Source organism: Falco biarmicus, chromosome 5, assembly GCF_023638135.1.
Source record: "Falco biarmicus isolate bFalBia1 chromosome 5, bFalBia1.pri, whole genome shotgun sequence".
Classification (NCBI taxonomy): Eukaryota; Metazoa; Chordata; class Aves; order Falconiformes; family Falconidae; genus Falco; species Falco biarmicus.
This window is the reverse complement of record NC_079292.1, coordinates 57,138,974-57,158,615: the sequence shown is the minus strand read 5'-3', so window position 1 is coordinate 57,158,615 and position 19,642 is coordinate 57,138,974. Positions and strand designations below refer to the sequence as shown.

The window sequence follows — 19,642 nt, the reverse complement described above, 5'->3', positions numbered from 1 at the left end:
ATGGGAGGCAGTCACTGTGGTTGACAGTGGTGACACCTGAAGGTAGTAGGTACTTCTGATTACCCCCTCCACCGACCCAAGCAAGTGGCAACTGTTTCAGACCGGGGGGGGGGGGGGGGGGGGGGGGGGGGGGGGGGGGGGGCGGATGGGGTGAGGTGGGGAGGGGAGGGGGCAGGAGATGCTCTGGTTTTCTCCTCATGCTTTCTTCTCCACTACAGGTTGGATGTGCCTTTCCAGGGTCTCTGCCTCCTCTGAAAGGAAAACTGTGGGGCTGCAGTTTTTCCTAATGTCAGTTTAATAGCCTGAGAGCAGCCAGTGGTTCAGCAGCATCCTTGGGAAGCCTGGACAAATGCTGGCAGACTTTCAGAGAGGTGGTAGTCAAACAACAGGGGAGGAAAAATTGAGTGCAGCCAGCCACAGCTTTTTGAGCAAGATGCTTGCAAGATGAGCAAGACTTGCACATCTGGCCCAAGTTGCAACATTTTTGGGAGTGCTGGCCAGGTCTTGTCCTTTGGGCTCTTGCCAGCTGCCTGAAGGCACCCTGCCATGGTTGGGGGTGGGGGGCAGGGGTGGGACCACAAGGGGAGCAAGAGGAGCAAAGGTAGTACATGTGTATTCTGACCATGCGTGTGTTGCTGCTGAAGCATGTGCACAACAGTGTAGATTTGTATGAAGTAAACCCCTGACTTTGAGCCCCTTTGCCTGAATTCCCTGACTTCAGCTGTAGTCAGAGTGTACTCCCTGCCTCTGGGTCTCCTGTGTCACATTTTCTGAAGAAAAAGAACTGGCTTCTAAAACAATTTCTGCTTTTTGGTTTTTACATATTAATTTGATCCAGGGTTGTTCAAAGCACTGGCTCTGTCACTACCTCTCCTGACTGTCTTACACCCAGGGAGAGGGACTTCTGCAGCTATGGGCTCAGCCCACACTGGAACATTTTTGGCCCCATGAGCAGTGTTACTTCACACTGATCGGAGCCTCCATCAGGGCTCCACTGGTGCTGCCTTTCCAGTAGCTGTCAAAACACCTGCTGCAAAATGGAGAGGATGAGAGAGCTGGGACTGCTCAGCCTGGAGAAGAGAAGCTTCAGGGGGATCTTATTCTTGTGTATAAATACCTGATAGGAGGACTGAAAAAGGCTGCTCAGTGGTAGCCAGTGACAGGGCAAGAGACAAATGGGCACAGCCTAAAATGTGGGATATCCTATTTAAATGTAAGAGAACACCTTTTCACTGTGTAGATAGTAAAACACCAGAGCAGGCTTCCCAGAGAGTTCTAATGCCTCCGTCTTTGGAATTATTCAAAACCCAGCTGGATGCAACCTTGAACAATCTGCTGTAGTTGATGCTACTTTGAGCAGGGGGGTTGGACAAGATGACCTCCAGAGGCCTCTTCCAACCTCAACCATTTTGTGGGTCTGTAATTCTGTGAAGGACGACGCCAAAAAGATTTTGAACGGTCCAGAAGAGAATTGCAATCCTACCTGTAAAGTCTGTGGGAGCTAGTGGAAACCTCTCCAATTGCTTTCCTGGGCTTTGGATCAAATCGTTAAACCCACGTGTACAAGAAAAGGTGGAAAGCTGAAGTTGTGCTGTGTGGACCTCTGAAAGCAAACATTTTATTTGTGCCCTTTTGGTGTATTCCTTTCAGAAAAGGCCTCTGGTTTTGAAGCCTCCACCGAGGGTGGGTTCCATGAGCATTACTTCGTACAGCACTTGCCATTATTTAGTGAGGGATAGTGATAACATGTTCTTGAAACAGCCTCATTGCATAATTGGCACAGTAGAGCTGGTGCCCTGCTCTTGCCTGATTCTGCAGCTGAGGGTAGCTTGCTAAAAACCAGGTGGGGGAGAAGAGAAAGAATTAATAATCTTCTAGATCAGATTGTGCGGGTTAGTCATGAATCACTGTCAGAGAATGAGCACGGAAGAGTTGCTTAGAATGAACCATAGATGTTGAGTGTCTTTCAGAAGTGACCAGAGATACAGGCCACCGATTTGGAATCATTTCTGCAAGGACTGAAAATGGGTGCACTCAGTGGGTTGTATTTTAAATGGATTTAAATTTTAATTTCTTGGCTCTGTTATTTTAATTATTTTTTTAAATTGTCTGAAAATGGAAACTGAGCAGATATGTTTTTTGCGATGTGTGTTAAAATACCCAAAAAGGATGGTTCTGTTAGAGGCTGGAGGTCCATTCTCATGAGATCTACATCACTGCTTTGCAATGTGAACTCTGTAAAGATATCATAGAAACATCCCTACTTTTAGAGCTAAAATACTGTAAATGAATTCTTGGATAAGTATGTATCAGGTCTTAAGACTCCTTCAGGAGGAGAGGGATGGTGAAGAGGAGGCAGGTAGAGGCTGTGGACAGCACAGGGAAGGACACACAAATACACCATTTTCATCCTGTTCTGTAATACATAAATAAAGTAGCACTTGATGGAATTAGAAAGCAAAGAATTAGAGAATAAATAGGAGGAAACAATTTTGAATATAAAGTATAATTAGCCAATGTAGCTCACGGCTGCCAACTATTATCGAAGCAGATATTTTAGTAAGATTATCAACAAAGGATTCAAATGAATAAGCAAAGCATCTGCAGGGACACCAATGTAGCTGTGAAAACAATTACAGGGGCTATCAATCCTCATGCTGTAGGGTATAAACAGATCATCAGCTGGGGTCAGAAATGCAGTTTTCCCCCATGGTTACTGAATAACTTAATTAGGCACATTGTGGAGTTTCATCCAGTATGGGTCACTGCTGGAAGCAGAATAACAGATTAGATGGACCATTGACCTGTTCTAATATGGCAACTCTTTATCTCCAAGTTCCTGTAGGAAGGGAAGAGGGAGACTTCTAGCTTTGTGCTGTATCCCTTTCCTAGAAGGGCAGTAATCACTAGGCTCACATAGATTTGACTGTCTGTTTTGATTTAGATCCCCAGATCATAGACATCTGTGCTAGATTTGGGTATAGTCCACCATGGAAAGTCTCTTCCGTGTGTTTGGAAGAGTCAGTAAACTGACAAGGGAAGGGACTCAGCAAACCAACAGGAGAGGAGTGAGCATGTGCTTAGCTATGGGAATAATTTGACTTTATAAATACCATAGGTGTTTGTGTTACCTCTGCTTCCTTCTTTTCAAAAGAGTTTTGGCTTAATCAAGAAGTGGAGTAGAGAGGAACTGAGGGGGGGAAAACATAAGAATGTAATAAATCGGCTTACTAGCAGTTGTTATTTCCCTTAATGTTCCTATTTTGTCACCCCGAGCCTAGAGGAAGCTTATCTCAGACATGATGGTTTTACAGAAATTTTCCTTGACTCTTTTCCACGTGGTTTGAGTGTGTCAGCATGATGGTGATTTTGTTAAACTGCGTTACCCTGGGGATGTACCAGCCATGTGAGGATATGGACTGCCTTTCTGACAGGTGTAAAATCTTGCAGGTAAGCAGACTTCCTTCTTGTTGTGATGGTGCCTCAGTCCAAGTCACAAATTTTCATGCATGCTTTCCTTCAGCATGTGGGCAACACCTTCCTAGACAGATTGGCAAGAATGTCCCTGGCAGTAAGCGATCCTGTTGTAAAATGGCAGGAGTTTGCTTTCGGGAGGGGAATGGGGTGAGGGATAGATAATGAATTAGGTCTACTTGTGACCCTGCAATACAGACCAGTTGTTAGCCTTCCTGATCCGGTGCATAAGCAGGCATTTCCTGATATAGACAGCTACAACATACATAGCTCAGAGAAATAATTAAGGTTACAATATCCAGGCAGGAGAGAATAACAGCCTCCCAATGCATTCAGTACTCGGGACAGTAAGAGTACTAAGTCTTCAGGTAATGTTGCATTCAGGATGCCCAAAGGGAGAAGAAACAAAAGGTATGCCAAGAAGAGCCATGGGGACGTCCAGCCTATGAATGCACTAGCTGTGCTTGCTGCTTCCCCGAAGAGAAGGTGACAGCAAATGTCATCTGTAGTGTTGCTAAGGCTGTGACATTCAGATACCTGAAGCTTCCATCTGTGTTTGGTATGTGCAGCTCAAGGTGTATATGAAGCTGCACTATGTCCTTAGCTGAGCTGTTTGCAGCAGAGTGATGAGAAATCACTCCTGGGAGACCTTGGAAAGGGCACTGTTTCCCTGGCCAGGTTTGGGCCTGCTGGTGCTGAGCAAACACCTCCTTTTCAAGTACCTGTAAGGAGTCTCTGAGTCTACAGCGATATCTTCACCCATGGGGAAAAAACCAACTATAAAAGCTCCTTGCTTACTTGAGCAGCAGGAAGCTGTGATGCTAGGGCTGCATGGAAGAAGCTTTTCCAGCCCTGTCTCTAAGTAATTTTTCAGAAGTACTGAAATTTGTATTTACCTCACATTTTGTGTTTTAAAGTCCAAGGCTGAGAATGCTTATCAAATGTACTCTTGGGTTTCTGTTTGGCAGGTATTTGATGACTTCATCTTCATCTTCTTTGCTATGGAAATGGTCTTAAAGATGGTGGCCCTGGGGATCTTTGGCAAGAAGTGTTACCTTGGAGATACCTGGAATCGCCTGGATTTCTTCATTGTTATGGCTGGGTAGGTCGATGGTTTCTGGGATTATTTGTTCAGTGTTTGCTAGAGTCTTGCATGGAACAGAAATGATGTACCTGAGGGGAAGGTTTCCACGTTGGTGCTACTCCAGTACATCTGCTGAGCTGGAATCAGACTCCTTAGGGTTAGCAGTCTATGGAAGAAACATTAGACAATGTAGCTTGGCTCCCCAGCTCATGTGCAGCCATCTATCTTGCACAACTTCAGTGAAGGGTGTTATTTTGTACCAGCTGAAGAGCTAGCCTGGAACCTTTTTTTTTCCGGTTAAAATGTCTGAGTGGAACAGGTGTAACCTTTACCAGGACTAAGCTAGCTTTGTTTCCAGCAGCAGTGTTTCAAAGGTAGGAATGTAATTTTTGTTACTCTTTTTTTTGTCTTTGTATTGCACTGGCCTTACCCATGGTACTATTGGGACAAGTTGACATTTGAGCGTTTTTTACAACAAAGTTGCTATGGTGAAGCTCAGATTTCCCCTCTACGTGTATGAAGTGGAAAGCCTACCAGGATTTGTCTATTGAATCACAGCCAATGTCCATCTCCCCATCTCCAATGCCAGTGGGCATCTGGTTTTGTGAATTTGTCCATTTTCAATTAGATTGCCTTGTGGTATAGTTAATAAAAAAAAAAAAAAAAAAAAAAAGAAGGGTCAGAAATAAATACTTAATATTGCTGTTCTTACAGCAAACAAGTGAATGTCTGTTCGGAGAGAAACCCCAACTTTCTTCTTCCTTCCAGCAAGTAATTACCTGCATTTGCTGTCACCTGAAAGTGTGTGTATCACTGACTGAACCAGAGTGAGTTTGAGCTCACTTTGCAGAGTTTTCCTCTGTGGTGCAGCGCAACACTGTCTTTATATTTGCTTTTGACACAGTTCTATAGCAAGACTTGAAAGTCATTCTCTCTGGAAGGGTGTATAATTGTTTGCTTCTGGAGGGAGCAGAGATTTTCAAACTCAGTTCGGGAGTAAAAGTTGGAAGGCTGATTCTCAGCCAGCTTGTGCCTGAAAGGGGAACAGGCAGATGAAAGTTGTAGCTTTTTCTGAATTAACACAACGTGTGAGATGGGAAGACCTTTCTTGTGGCTGAGCCTGCTGTGATTAGCGTCTGATTTAAAATGGCCCGACATGGGGATTGTGAGTTCATTGGGAAAGGCTAAGTTAAAGCTCCTGACACGTGGTGGTGTCAGGTGCTAGCACAGACAATGCCAGATCATTGCCTGTGCTAGCCTGAGCTCCTGGTGGCAAAACTACTGGTGACTGGAGTCCCTACCACATCAGCCTTTGAGGAGGAAAGGGAAAAACAGGTGTGTTGTGTTTGGAAGGGGGACCTTGGAGCCCACAGTGCTCCTCCGTGTGGGTGATGTGCTGCAGTATGCTGGGAGGAAGGCTTTGCTCCAAGTGGGCACGGGATCATTGGTGTATGGGGTAAAAGGCTTGGGAACTGAGGGTTTTGCTCTGCTTAGTGTCCCTGCAAACATGGTATGTGGGTGACGTGATCCGGAGAGATGAAGAAATCGGTGGGGCAATGCTAAAAAATGAGAGTGAGCTCAAATGCTTACTCCATGCAGAAAATTAGTGAAATTCATCCTGCCTAGGTGAGAAGGGAGTAAACCCCATTTATATGTTTCCCTCAGTTGCTGTTGCTGGCAGAAATTTGAACAGAGAGTCTTTTGTGCATCTGATAGCAATACTAGGAAAAAAGCTCGTATCTGAATTCCTTTCAATGCCAAGGAGACTTAGAATCAACTCCTTAGATATGAAATAATCAGTGTGGAGGATTTTTCATTTCAGGTCCAAAACTGAAAGAAATTTGTTTCCTGATTTCTATACAATTTTCCTCATGAGGTGTCAGGCTGAAATGATAGTAATCTCATTAGAATATCTGATCTCAAAAGACTTCTGCTAAAGAAAGATTTTTTTCCATTTGGTTATATAGAACTAATGACTATATAATGTATTTTGAGTTACAAAAGCTTGTGGTTATTAATTCATTATTCTTTGAAATTCATTAAATTTGTCTGCGCTGTTTAAATCAAATCCAAGGCTCAAAATTGCCCTTACATACAGACTATAGGCTTTTACTTAACCTCAAATTTAAGCCCCAAGCTTTATCCTGATTGGTCCCACACCTGGATCTCAGCTTCACCTTACTCTGGGTCCAGATGCTGCCTTAGCCTGCTGACTACGAAAAGACATCCTGCATTAGATCTTGCATCTTTTCTCTATGCCAGTGAGTTAGATCGTGATCCAGAGGCTAATCAGTTTTCTCTAAGGGCCTTCTCCTTTTTCATGGTCCTGGACTGTCACTGCCTTTAAGGGAGGTCATAAATTTGGCTCTGAAGAAAACACCCATGATGTTGGGAAGTAATGCACTGCCTAAAAGATATGCAGCTTCGCTCCATTTCAACAATAAGGACTATACTTCCCAATCTCTGCTCTTCCCTTCTCCCTTTCCAAACAAACACCAACAGGGCAGCAAAAGTTGGAAGAATAAACTGTAGCTTGGAAAAGCAAAGTGCAGGCAAGGGACTGTTCTGTCGGGTGTTCCTAGGCAGCTGAGATACCTCCATCTGGCTTGCTGCATGACAGCATGTTTTATCAAAGAGCATAATGACTATTTGCTGCTATTGCCCCAGACGTGTCTTGGTTACATAAACCATGTATTCAGGCATTCATTCGTAGTTTTCTCCTCACTCCCTTGGAAAGCCAGAAGCTATAGTTTTAGTTAGATGAATTCCCTCATGTGCCCCTGCCCTGCTTGCCCCTGCTCCCCACGCAACCCAGCAGCTCAAGGAGGAAGACTCCATTGTCACTAAAAATGTTCAGTTTCCATGGCGATAGGAGCTGACATCACCAGAACTTTCTCCCCTTTCGCACACTCCCTCCCCCAACCACCTTCAACATGTTTTTTTTCAGAAAGGATTAGAAAAAAATCAAAACAACAGTCCTAAGTCAATGCTGTCCTTCATTGTTTCCCTCGGAGCTCCTAAAACCAAGCGAGGTAATTTGGGTTGAAGAATGCTGATGCCCTTGTGCACACAAGCAACCAGCGCTGCAGATTCAGCTTGCCGATGCTTCATTTCCCAACTGCTTGCTGGCAACAGGAGGTTGCAGGTTCCCAGACATTTCAAGCAGACTGTGCTCATCACCAGCTGTCCTGGTGGGAGTCCCTCTTCCCCTGTGTTTGTGATTAGGTCTTGTCTGTCATCATGTTTCCCACAGTGATGGGTGCATTTAGAGAGCTCGATCTGAGGCAACTTCAGAGGGCAGCATCCTAAAGTTGAGAGCCTACTACGTTTTGAAAGTTGAGATAATGTGAACACTAATCATATTGGAAATGTCAGCCAGTATCTATACGTGCATTAATTTTGGAGAAGAGTCACTTATTTCTGGGCTAGCGCTCATGTATTTTTTAAGCCAGGCAGTTCTCTAGCAAAAAAAGAGAAAAAAGAGTAAGCAGTTTCTCCTGCTCACTCTGCTCGGTGAGACAGCTTCGTTCACATGTGGTTGGAGATGATGCCACTGTCCTTTTCTGAAGGGAGATGTCCCTTTACATGACTGTCCTGAGTATCCCCATGCAAGGAGTGACTTCATGCAACCTGCCTGGCCTTGGGGACATTCATTCAACCGAGTGGTGGTTCTGCCTCCCTTAAGCCATGGGCTGTAATTAAAAATCTGTGGTGGGAATTATGTCTGTCTCTGCCCTCTTCTGTGGCATCCCCATGACATGTTCTGGTATGCAACTTAGCAGGGAGGTAGGTTAAGGGGGAGAAGGCTTCACTATGTGGCTGGGGGATGATTGTGATTACAAGTGTGTGCCCAAAATACGTCCCAAATCTTTCCTTAACTGCTTGCTGGTTGGAGTCCAATGGCTGAGGAGAAGGCTGGTCTGTCTTTCAGAGGATGCCTCATCTTTGCCCCTCTCCATTATCACACTGGAGCTTGCCACGTAGGATTTCCTAAACTGTGGTTGAATCCCATCCTGACCTTGCCTTTGAGAGGAATGGCATGACTTGTATGTTTTGGCATTTTGAAATATACTTGCAGTGTTTTTTAATAGCTTTTAAAAGTGGTGGACATCAGAACAAGACTCAGCACTCTGTAGCTGCTTCAGTGCAGTTGTGGTTTAACCCTGGCTGGCAACCAAGCCCCACGCAGCCACTCACTCACTCCCCCTCACCCAGAGGGATGGGGAGGAGAATCAGAAAGGACTGTAGAACTCAGGGGTTGAGATAAGAACAATTTAATAGGTAAAGCAGAAGCCACGCACGCAAGCAAAGCAAAACAAGGAATTAATTTGCTACTTCCCATGGGCAGGCAGGTGCTCAGCCATCTCCAGGAAAGCCGGGCTCCGTCATGTGTAACAGTTACCTGGGAAGACAAATGCCGTAACGCCGGATGTCCCTCTGCCCCCTTCCTTCTTCTTTCCCCCAGTTTATATACTCAGCATGATGTCATATGGTATGGAATACCTCTTTGGCTAGTTCAAGTCACCTGTCCTGGCTGTGTCCCCTCCCAGTTTCCTGTGCCCCTCCAGCCCTCTCACTGGCAGGGCCCAAGAAACTGCAAAGTCCTTGACTTAGTATAAACATCACCCAGCAACAACTAAAAACATCAGTGTGTTGTCAACATTGTTCTCACATCAGAGCCAAAACACAGCACTGTACTAACTACTAAGAAGAAAACTAACTCTATCCCAGCTGAAACCAGGACAAATGTCTTCAGTGGTAATACTGTGTCTCTATTCCAGCCTGAAATTTTATACTTCTTACAGCCAAGCATTGCAGTAGCCAACCTAATCAATCACAACATCTCCCTATCAATTTATTCAGCTGCTTTCTCCATTGGTTCCAAGTTTGGTTGGTGGTTTTTTTTTTTCCTCTGTCGTCTCTTCTGATGAGAGAAAATCCTTTCCTATTAGTAGGAACAGCAAACTTTGTTCCCAGATATATGCTGTTCCATTTGTTCACACTGGAATACATATTGTTTGTATTTCCAAAGCAGTTCATACTGTTCTATATGGCTGACTTGTCCTCTTCATTTTGTTTCTGTTCTCCCCAAAATATGCTTCAATGGCAAAATCCATCAGTGATTCTTTTTTCTTTTTTTTTTTTTTTTTTTTTTTTTTTAATTTTCTGCCAGGTTGTGATAAATAAAGAACAGAGCAGCAAGAATTGTGCATTACAGAAGTACATCTGCTCATGAATGAGTCCCCATTTACTGTTGCATGTGAGGTTTATTACTTAGCCAGTTTTTCTCTAGCTAATGTATGTCATGATGATTTCATATCATTCCAGCCATATCAACATAATTACTTGTGTGAACCAGACTTGTAATCTCATACGAAATTATAGCACATTAGTTTGATGATGTCTATTTTTCCTTAAACCTGTGTTGATTATGGTTAATTTTATTATCCACCTTTAATCTGTAATCTATCAAAGCTGCATATCAGCAATTTCATTACTGTACTGTGATCAGCATCAGTCCAGTCAGCCTACTGAGATCACTGCATTTCTAAAGTACTGGCACAACATCAGAATTTCTTTGACCCTTGGATGCTTTCCCAGTTTTCTGAGACTAATCAAAAATCATCAGTACTGGTTCAGATCTTTTCTGGCCATCTCTTTTAAAACTCTTGGATATAAATTGTCCAGGCCTGCTTATCTTAGCATATTCCTATTTTGATAGGCACAGCTTAAAATACTTGATCACAGCTGGAGCTGAAACTAGCTCATTATCATCTATGGTACACATAGATCATCTGACCTTCCCCATATAACTTTTTTTAATTGAAGCTTTCTGCCTTTTTACACTATTTGTGACAATTCTGTTTTCTTGTTCCAGTGATTAACTTGTACCATTTTATGTCCTCCTTCTTAGAAATTTTCTACAATTTCCTTCTCCTAATTTATATTCATTGGTATTAACTTCCCCTCTCTTGCTATTACATCACTGCTTTTGCTTTCACTTATGTGGTACTATCTTTTTAGCCTATTCAGCTTTCTTGTCTCTATTGAAACTTCTTGGATACCTGATAAATATTCCTAAATACCACTTGATTGTCATCCACAGTTCATGAATCAAAGTCCTTATCCTGACTGGTTTGATGCATAGCTGTTTCTGTGTGTTTTCAACTTCATGAATATGGCCTCTTTAATCCAGCAAGTACATCTAGTAATGTTGATAACCTTACTTGATTTGTACATAACACACATATAATCAAGAGGTCTAGCTTTAAATTCTGTGATATAAAAAAACCCAACCCAGCACTTAATAGACAATCTCTGTATCTTCCATCTTTACATGCAATTTTCTTTGAGTTGTAGAGCACATCGCTGTACATGCTAGGAAACTGCAAGGAGATTTAGGTGTCTCCAAAACATGTTGCCCAAATTCAACTCTTGCAGATGGATAAGGAGAGGGTTTTTCCCCTGTGGATTACAGACCAACACCAAGACAGCTAGTCAGTCTGTTTTTTAGTGTGATCTGGGCACACCTAATCACGTTCATAGGTTCATAGATAATTCAGATTGGAAAGGAGCTTGTGAGGTCTCAGGTCCAATCTTCTTGTTCAAAGGGGAGTCAACAGCAAACTCAGATTAGGTTGCTGCTGAAAGTTGTCCAGTCCAGTCTTGAAAAACACCCCAGACAGAAACTGCACCACCTCTCTGTGCCCCAGCCCCACTACTGTTTTATATCTGTAACTAGTCTGAACCTCCCTTCCCTGCTTGGATTTTTGTCCATTGTGTCACAGGGCAAGTGCTCCAGCCCCCGAGCATCTTCATGACCCTGCACTGAAATTGTTCCGGTGTGTCAACATCTTTCTTGTACTGGGGGATGCAAAACTGAACGTGCTATTTGGTCTACCAAGTGCAAAGTAAAGGGGATAATCCCTTCCCTCATCTACTGGCTGCGCTCCTGTTGGTGCATCTTGGTACGCCATCAGCTTTCCTTGCATGGATGGTGTGTTGCCTACTGTCCCCCAGGAGCCCCAGGTCCTTTTCAGCAGAGCCACTACCTGTTAGCTCTTGGGCAGCAGCAGGTCAGGCCAGCACAGGTGCAGGACCTTGCATTTGTCTGTTGAATTTCATAAGGCTCCTGTCAGCCCATTTCTCTAGCCAGGATGAATTCTCTACTTTATGTGGCAGAAAATGAATCCATAAGTATTAATTTCCAAATTGTCACTGATTCTGTCCTAGAAAATGCCATTTCTGACAGCGTGTGCTACTTCCCCTCCCTTTCTGTCCACTTGAGGCTCCCTAGCTAGGTTAAAATCCTTGATTTTAATATTCCTTTCATGCAGATCTTCCCACCAGGCTTTTTTAACGCCATTTAGGCTGTTTATGCTCATAAAATGAACAATTCCTATTCTCTTTATTACTCAGGCCGCTGGCACTGGTGTGTAGACGATACATATTTCTCCTCTTTACATCTTTCAGTATCTTGATTAGTTTTGTTCTTGACATGGAGGCTCTGTAAGAATTAGCTTTTTTTTCCTAATCTCATCACTTTTCCCTTTGGTCTTTCATTTAACAATCTTCTGACTGGTCTATCTCTGTTCCTTGAAAAAATAATTCTTCTTCTAATGAAATGCTGGTTAATATTTTTACTTCTCCAGGGGTAGCCCAGTGCTCTGCAAGTCTCCTGCGCTATATGGCAGGCCAAGCCAGCAGTTTGTGACCGTATTCCTCTATTATCTCCTTTGTCTTTTGGCAAGGATGGGCCACCAAGCAGCTCAGCTGAATATTTCTTGTCTGTCTTCTTCAGAAATTGTCTAAAATCGGTGGCATATCATGATAAGAAAAATAATTTTAAAACATATCATCATGGGTAAGTATTGTCCTGGAAGTTTGAAACCTTCCCAAGTTTGCTTTTTTAGTCTCATTTCACATAGAGTATGGCAGCACAGCTGTCCCAATATCTTCATTTCTTTTCCAAAGCATCCTTTCTTATCTGAGTAGTTATGCAGCCTTTGGAGATTTTTTTTCTGGCATCTTTGTACAGCTGGAGATGCCTTCTTGGGCATGCCTGATGGCCCCTTAGATTGAGCAGAACATTTCTGCTTGCTTCCTGTGCCTTTTGGCTAGTAACTTCTTCAGGAGCACTTTATGCAGCTTCCACACTGGGAACCTGGAAAGTATTATTCTTTATTAACTAAGATTATTATTATTATGGTTTGTAACTTCTCTCTCTGATAGTTATCTACTGTCATTGATTTCTGCTTCCCATAATTCCTCAGATATCACATCCTTTCTTCCGTAACCCTGCAGCGATGCTGCTTCCTGAGTCCATCCATCCATCCAAGCTCTTTTCAAACCTGTGCAGCATCAGTGTGTGTGCAACAGACTCTCCCCTTAACACAAAGCTGCTGGTTTATACTTACACCGCCAAGTTCATCCCTCTGCATTTCAGCCCAGGAAAGGGGGCTGGCAGCTTTCTGAAGGAGGAGAGGTATCAGCCCCCCAGCCTCAAATACCCTCCTGTTCCCAGGAAACAAAATTGGCATCACGTGGTGCCCATCCATGCTGGGAAGATGCCACTTAGCCTGAAACACACCAGTTGGCCTTAATCTCTCAAGGCGGGAAGTGTGTTGCCAATCTTCTACTTTCTCTTTGCTTTTAATTAAATACGGTCCTTCAGGGACCTGGCCAGAATTTGCATAGTTATGACTTAAAAATCTCAGATCATTAAATACTTATTAGCAGCAGTGTAAACAGCAGAATGCTCAGAAAATCCTACTTAGCTAATCTTCAATGCCAAGTGAAAGTTTCTATGAAATTATGGCAAGTTAAAGAAAACTGTAATAAATACAGCAATTAGGTGTTTCAAGCAGTGATCAGATAAAGATGGAAACCAGCAAGCAGCAGGCTAAATAGTATCTTCACCAAAGGCAGAAATATCAGCAGCACAGCCCTCCCCCCCAACATGCACTCACTTTTTCCTCCTTAATGATACTAATTATTTCATTTGCTTTCTCCTAGTAAAACTATCCATAGATTTGCAACATATTGAAATGAAAGCAGTCATCAAAATGAAATGAATCACACCAGAGAAGAATCAAAATAAGGAGGCAGTGGTACCCTGCATGTGTTATGTGTAGTTCTCAATTATTGTCTCTGAATTCGTTTGCCTCCCTAAAAGCTAATTCCCTACCATGTGAATCTTTAGCTTTATTAAAGGGGGAAAAAAAAAAAAAAAAGGCAACACTAGCAGGCTCGCAGGACTGAAATGCAGACACCCTTTCTTTCTTTTATTTCTCTCCCCCCTCGTAAGCAATGAAATACAGAGCTCAGAGCCTGTGTTCAGACTCCTGGTTTTCAAAAGCGAGGCCCTGTCGCTCGTCTTCAGTCATCTGAGCTTGGCGAGTCCCTCTGGCTTTCTTATCACAGTGTGAAAACCTGCTTATGTCTTTTCATATCATGTCTCCAAAACTATTAAGAAACTCTGACTTTTCTCTTAGTACACAGTTTGGAGAGAAATCTGAGTGTTCAGGGGTGTGAAATAATCACATTCCAGGCAGCAAGGGACCAGTCTCATAGGCTCTGGAAGCTTTCAGCAGCTTTTGGTTGCAGAGCAATTAAGAAAAAAAAAAAAAGGTAAAAAAAAATGTTTTTTACTGGGGGGGCAGTTGCAGGTTATTTTTTTAAGAATACTAAGCATCATAATTCTGGAGCTGACTGTTTAATTAGCAATTGATTTATCACTCCCTGAAGAAATGTCTTTTTACTAACAATTATAGCCTCTTTTTTTTTTTTTTTATAAAGGGGAAAAGAAGATGTAATTTTTGCAGTCTTCATTTTACTACCAATGGATATTTTTTTTTCTTCTATCTTTCAGCTTTTATGTTAGCAGAGAGTTGTCTTTTTGCAGCGTGATGAGCTCTAACTTTAAAAGAGATAAGCAGGACTACTTAGCTGAGTACACTGTGGCTTGCAGAGTAATATAGAAGCCTACTGTGTAACGTCAGGGCACATCCTATGCGATGTTATTGCATCCCTTTTACAGTAGTTGTTGAAAGGGGTTCAGCTCATCTGTTTAGGGTGCATTTTGAAGCCTGGCCTGGAGGCACTGAACTGTGCAAAATTTGTGCCTCCTGCATGGCTTGCTCTTCGAATATATATCAAGTGAGCTGATAGTGGATTCAGTGCTGGGGGCTGCCTGGCAGCCCTATGCCTTCTGCACCACGGAGCAATCTATGTCTATATAGCAAAAGATCAGGCCCAAATAACCTGTCAGTTGAGAGCCAGAGCATCTGTGAAGGCAACATTTTTAAGGAGGGGTCTACAGGTGACTGCAGCCCTGACATGGCTGGGAGCTGCATGTGCTTAGCCCAGACCCCACATGGGCTGGTGTACCATGCGGTCTGAAATGCCTGCCCGTTCCCAATGCACTGGTAAAGGTTGTGCTGCCTTGCAGCTGTGGGCAAGTGAGGGAGGTGGGAGCACAGGCCACAACACAACTTTCTGAGCAGGGAAAAGGGGACACCTAGAAAGAGTCTTTAATTTCTGCCATAGCCCCTGGGACCTTTGGGGACAAGGAAGGATGTGGTTCCAGCTGTAGAGCAAAAAGGCTGGCATGGTGCAGAAATCTTAAAAAATAGGTCCTGCTCAGGAGCCCTGCAGTCCTGGGGCTGGCAAGTAGCCTGCTTGTATGCACTGTGTGTTTTTCCTCTCTGCTGGTATGTGTGTCCTGTAGCTGCAGACTTGAGGTGGAAGCAGTAGCTCTCCTGTCTTGTCGAGCATCTGGGCAGGCCTTGTCAAAATCTCCTGGCTCTGCTTCTGACATCTCCAGATGGGCTTGGGAAAGATCGGATTCATTCCTTAATGGTGCTTGCCTGCTTACAGCTTTCCTTGTGTGCAAGCTAGGGCACATCCAGCCTTAGCAAGGGCTAGCAAGAGGTGTCTTGAATGCCACATGTGTCCCATGCTCTAGCTGTTCAGCTGTGTGCTCTTCCTCCTGCCTCCTTGGTGTTGCTCCAGGGCTCATGGTCCCCCCTATCTAGGCAATCGTGGGCACCACAAAGTGGATTTTGCAGCCTGCCCTCCTCTTTTTTCCACACCACAGATTCAGTTGATAGAGAGCCCCTGGGGGAGCCTGGCCAGCCCTGTTCTCCATGTCCCCTGCCCACTGCTACACCTGTGACCAACAGAGGACCAGGACTGGGTGGATCTAGAATACACATGCTTTCCAATTTCCTTTCATCAGAACAGCTCATTAATATAAGAGGGGAGATACGGGATCACTGGACTACGTCGTCTAGTGAGAGGACTGGCTTTACTCCTTTGCATTGTAGCCACAGTCTTTGAAGCCAGAGCAGAGGCAGTGAGACCTTCCTTTCATTCTGGTGTGTACTACAGAGGTGGGAGGATTTAGGGGTAAATCAGTCTCCCATCACCACCCCACAAACTGCAGGTGGGAGATTTGAGCTGTGGGATGGCTCACACGTGGCTCACATATCAGGGGGATGGACACTTGGTAAATGGAGAGATGTCAGCTGTAAATTTTGGTGCTGGTATCTGAATTAGAAGTTCAGACAGGGAAAACTGGCAGACTTAGTCTTATATTTTCCCTGTGACTCCTATGTTCTGGATCTTCAAAGTGGTAGAAATTGCAGTTTGTGAAATTTGATGGCCGAATCAAGGAACTGAGGACAGAAAGGCATATTCTTGTATGCAGAAGGCATTAGTAAAATTGCATCTAGTCGTGGTATAGGTAGGTCAGGCTTTAGACCCCTGGCACAGCTGAGATACTGAAGGAATTTGGAGCCGAGAGCAACCAATCTTCTGCCTTGGTCACCCCAGGTGCTCATAGATGCAAGCACCAAATAAAAGTCCAGAGGCAGGAAAAGATGCACTTTGTACAGAGACTCTTAGCAAGCCTGAAATTACAGCTAGGAAGTCACAGCCACAAAGTTTCTGGCTTCAGTGCCAAATCCAGATTTATATGACACAGAAATATGAATTGATTAGACTGCAGTTAATTAGCTTTCAATTGAAATCCCATATCAGAGAAGGGGAATTACCTTTTGAATTTGACAAAAAAATACTGGCTTCATGTCATAAGAAAAATACTGCCTTGGTATTTTTCATGAATGCTTCCAGAATGTATTTTAAATATTATTTCTTGGCTGCTAATTTTCAGCAAATAGAAATTCAGGAGCCAAGATTAGGGAATTTAATAAGTACTTAATAAAGGTGTAAAGAGATGTAAATATGAAGAACTAAATGGTAATATTTGAACTGTTTTAATCATGGATTTCATCAAATGTAATTGCAAGGAAGCTGCTAGGCAGGCATTGTACAAGTACATTGTCTTGAGTTACCTGTACAGCAAGATAAAATCTGAATTTTCTGGACTCTTTACATGGTTTTTCATATTCTCATTATGTCTGTTTTAAATAGTCTTAGTTTTTATTCCTCCATGCTGCTGGACAGTCTGCTCTCCTATGCCTGGCACAGGTCCACACTGGCTGTGCATTTCTGCTGTTGGGCAATGAGCATCACTCTTCTCTCCTGAGTTTCATTGCTGCTGGAGAAGTGAGAGTGCCAAGGCAGATCCAAGCCCACTCTCGAGCTCACAGGTGCAGAGGAACAATAGAAGTGCCAAGATGTAGCTGATGAAGCTATTCTGCTGTTGTAGAGACCTCATGAGCAGTGAAGGTTTGCAATGCTGGTGGTTTATGTGCCTCCTTGTCCCTGTGTGCTCACTGTCTGCTCCAGTGGCTTGGCGTGGGATGGAGGTACATCAGACCAGTGTTTTCTGGTCTGTGCTAACAAATTGCTCACTTGTTCCCCACACTAGCTTGGACTTGTCTCAGTTAAACTCAAGGTCTCTTGTGTGTTCAGCTAAGCAGACTTACCTGGGCATAGGCTAATGTTTATTAGCAAGGCAGAAACTAAGTTGGAGGGGAAAGCAAGAAGGTGATGTGTAGGGAAAGGGACAAAAGGAATAAAGAGGAAGATGGAAAAGGAAAGAAAGGATTGAAAAGGGAATTGAAGGGTATGAAGCAAAGTGGGAAAAGGTAAAGGAAAGGCAAAGGGTGAACGAAAAAACTGGAAGTTAAGGAGGAAGATTAAAATGAGAGGTAGAAGTGTTGCAGGCAGGCATGAGTCAGAGGGGTGTAAAAAGACAGAGGGGATAGGGAGGAGGCGGGATACCTTGAGAGTGGGAAGGGAGGCAGAGCTCAAAGAGGCATTCCCTGCCAGGCATTCCCCCCTGCTTATGCAGAATGAACCCATGCATGCATCTAGTGCCCCTGTCCCATTTCCCACCCTGTCAGCGTTACCACCATGCATCAGCCTTGAGCTGTATGGCTTGGGGATGGTGTGTGCATCAATCCCCTCTCTTTCCAGAAGCATTTCATGTGGAAAGTTTTGAAGAAAATCTCTAGCAAGGGAAGAAGAATTACTGTATAAATTCAATTATCTTGACAGCTCAGTGCTCAAATTCCATCACAGATCAGGAGTTTCTCTCTGATTTAGCATAGTTCCAGCTTCCTAACCTGCCCCTGCACTTCCACCCACACCAGAGGACGCAAAATATTTTAGTGGTACCAGTAATGAGCTGCTGTTTCCCTTGGGAGAGATGCATTCCCTGCTGCTGTGTCATGATAAGGGGAAAAGACTGCTCACAACCAGGATAGGCTTCCCCCCCGCTATCCTAGACTTTGTCTGACTGCCCCTGGACCTTAAAGAAACTAAGGCTTTTACTTTTAAAGCAGCCAAAAAAGAGAGAAGAACTAGATGAAGGGCAGTCAAGTCATGGGGGCTACCCTTGTTCATGGCACTGAGCTGCTACAAAGCAAGGACAAAGAACCTGGAAAACTCCTGTAGTTCAATAAGGAGGCAACAATTTTGTACTGGCTTTAACATTTCTGTGCTCTTGGTTTGTGAACAGCCAGCAAACACACGGTTTTCCAGGTTGCTGGTGTGATAAAGATCCGAGCACCAAAGGCCTGAGAGTCCAAGTAGGCACTGTGCACCTAATCCACCATCGCAAGATTTTGAGACGCAGACATGAGAAAATGTGAACCTTCTGACATAAATATGCTGCCAGTTTCTGACTGATCAATTTTTGCAATGAGCCCTTCTGACTCTCTGTCAGCCTGTCACCACCTCCACATGTGGCAGCAGGAGATCAGGTGCAGCCCAAACCTAGAGAGTGTTAAGAGTACAGGATTTCCAGGCAGCGGGGAGCAGGGCTGGCTGGAGAAAGATAAGAGCAAAACCAGCTCGGCTGGCAATTCCTGAAAAGCTGCAGATGCCCAGAGACTCCAGCAGAGTCACTTGAGATCTTATTTAATTAAAGAAAGGATGCAACATTTGGATTTGTCGGCTTTACCTACACAGAAAATGTTTGTACTTGTTAATTAATAGAGTTTTATTTCACCTTGGTCGCATGTAGGCCATCATGATGTGCACATGCTACCCTTGTGCAAAGAGAAGTGTGAACATCAGTTGATGTTAAAGCCATCACTAGGAAAGGAAAGGCAAGGCAAGAACAAGTGGCCCTAATGCAAAAATTGCACTGGAATTGCATTGGAGATTTTTTGGATATGATTTATGCGACTACAACAGGCATAACTCATCTACAGGGATTTAAGTATCCTGGATGTGTCTCTGTTATTATAGCCAAGATCAGGAGACCTCAGGAAGAACCATAAGCAGAAGAGGTTTGCTAAGTGAGCTGAAGCCCTGGGGCCTGCTAGGGCTGAGCTCGCTTTTGTTAGAAGTTGCTCTCTGAAAAATTTAACAGTTGCCCTTCTATGACCCATCCTTGGGAACAGCCTGCTGTTTTCATTGGCAGAGTGATTGACTATTTGGTCTTTTTTTTTTCTTTTTCCCTAGCTAAACTGGAATGTAATCACAGCAAATCCGCAGCCACCGAGGGCTGCAGGAGGCTGGCTGGCAGGCTGTCTGTCTGAGCGGCACAGTCACAGTTGCAGCTACAGTAGCATTGGTCTTGCTCTGAAAGGACTGTGCTCGCTGCTTTGACGATTATTAGTTTTTTAGTAACACACAGGCTGTGCCACGTAGGTGACAAGCTCATGG

At 43.9% G+C, this 19,642-nt stretch overlaps 1 protein-coding gene across 1 annotated transcript in view; it reads left to right on the top strand.

Moving 5' to 3' along the window:
- The first annotated feature begins 3,343 nt into the window (after nucleotides 1–3,343).
- The window catches only part of CACNA1I (calcium voltage-gated channel subunit alpha1 I), a 91,634-nt gene continuing 75,335 nt past the window's right edge, over nucleotides 3,344–19,642 (top strand). The window contains exons 1-2 of the mRNA XM_056341775.1: nucleotides 3,344–3,450; nucleotides 4,443–4,576. Of these exons, the coding sequence (XP_056197750.1) occupies nucleotides 3,358–3,450; nucleotides 4,443–4,576 (227 nt within the window). The 5' untranslated portion in view covers nucleotides 3,344–3,357. The remainder of the gene's footprint in view (nucleotides 3,451–4,442; nucleotides 4,577–19,642) is intronic.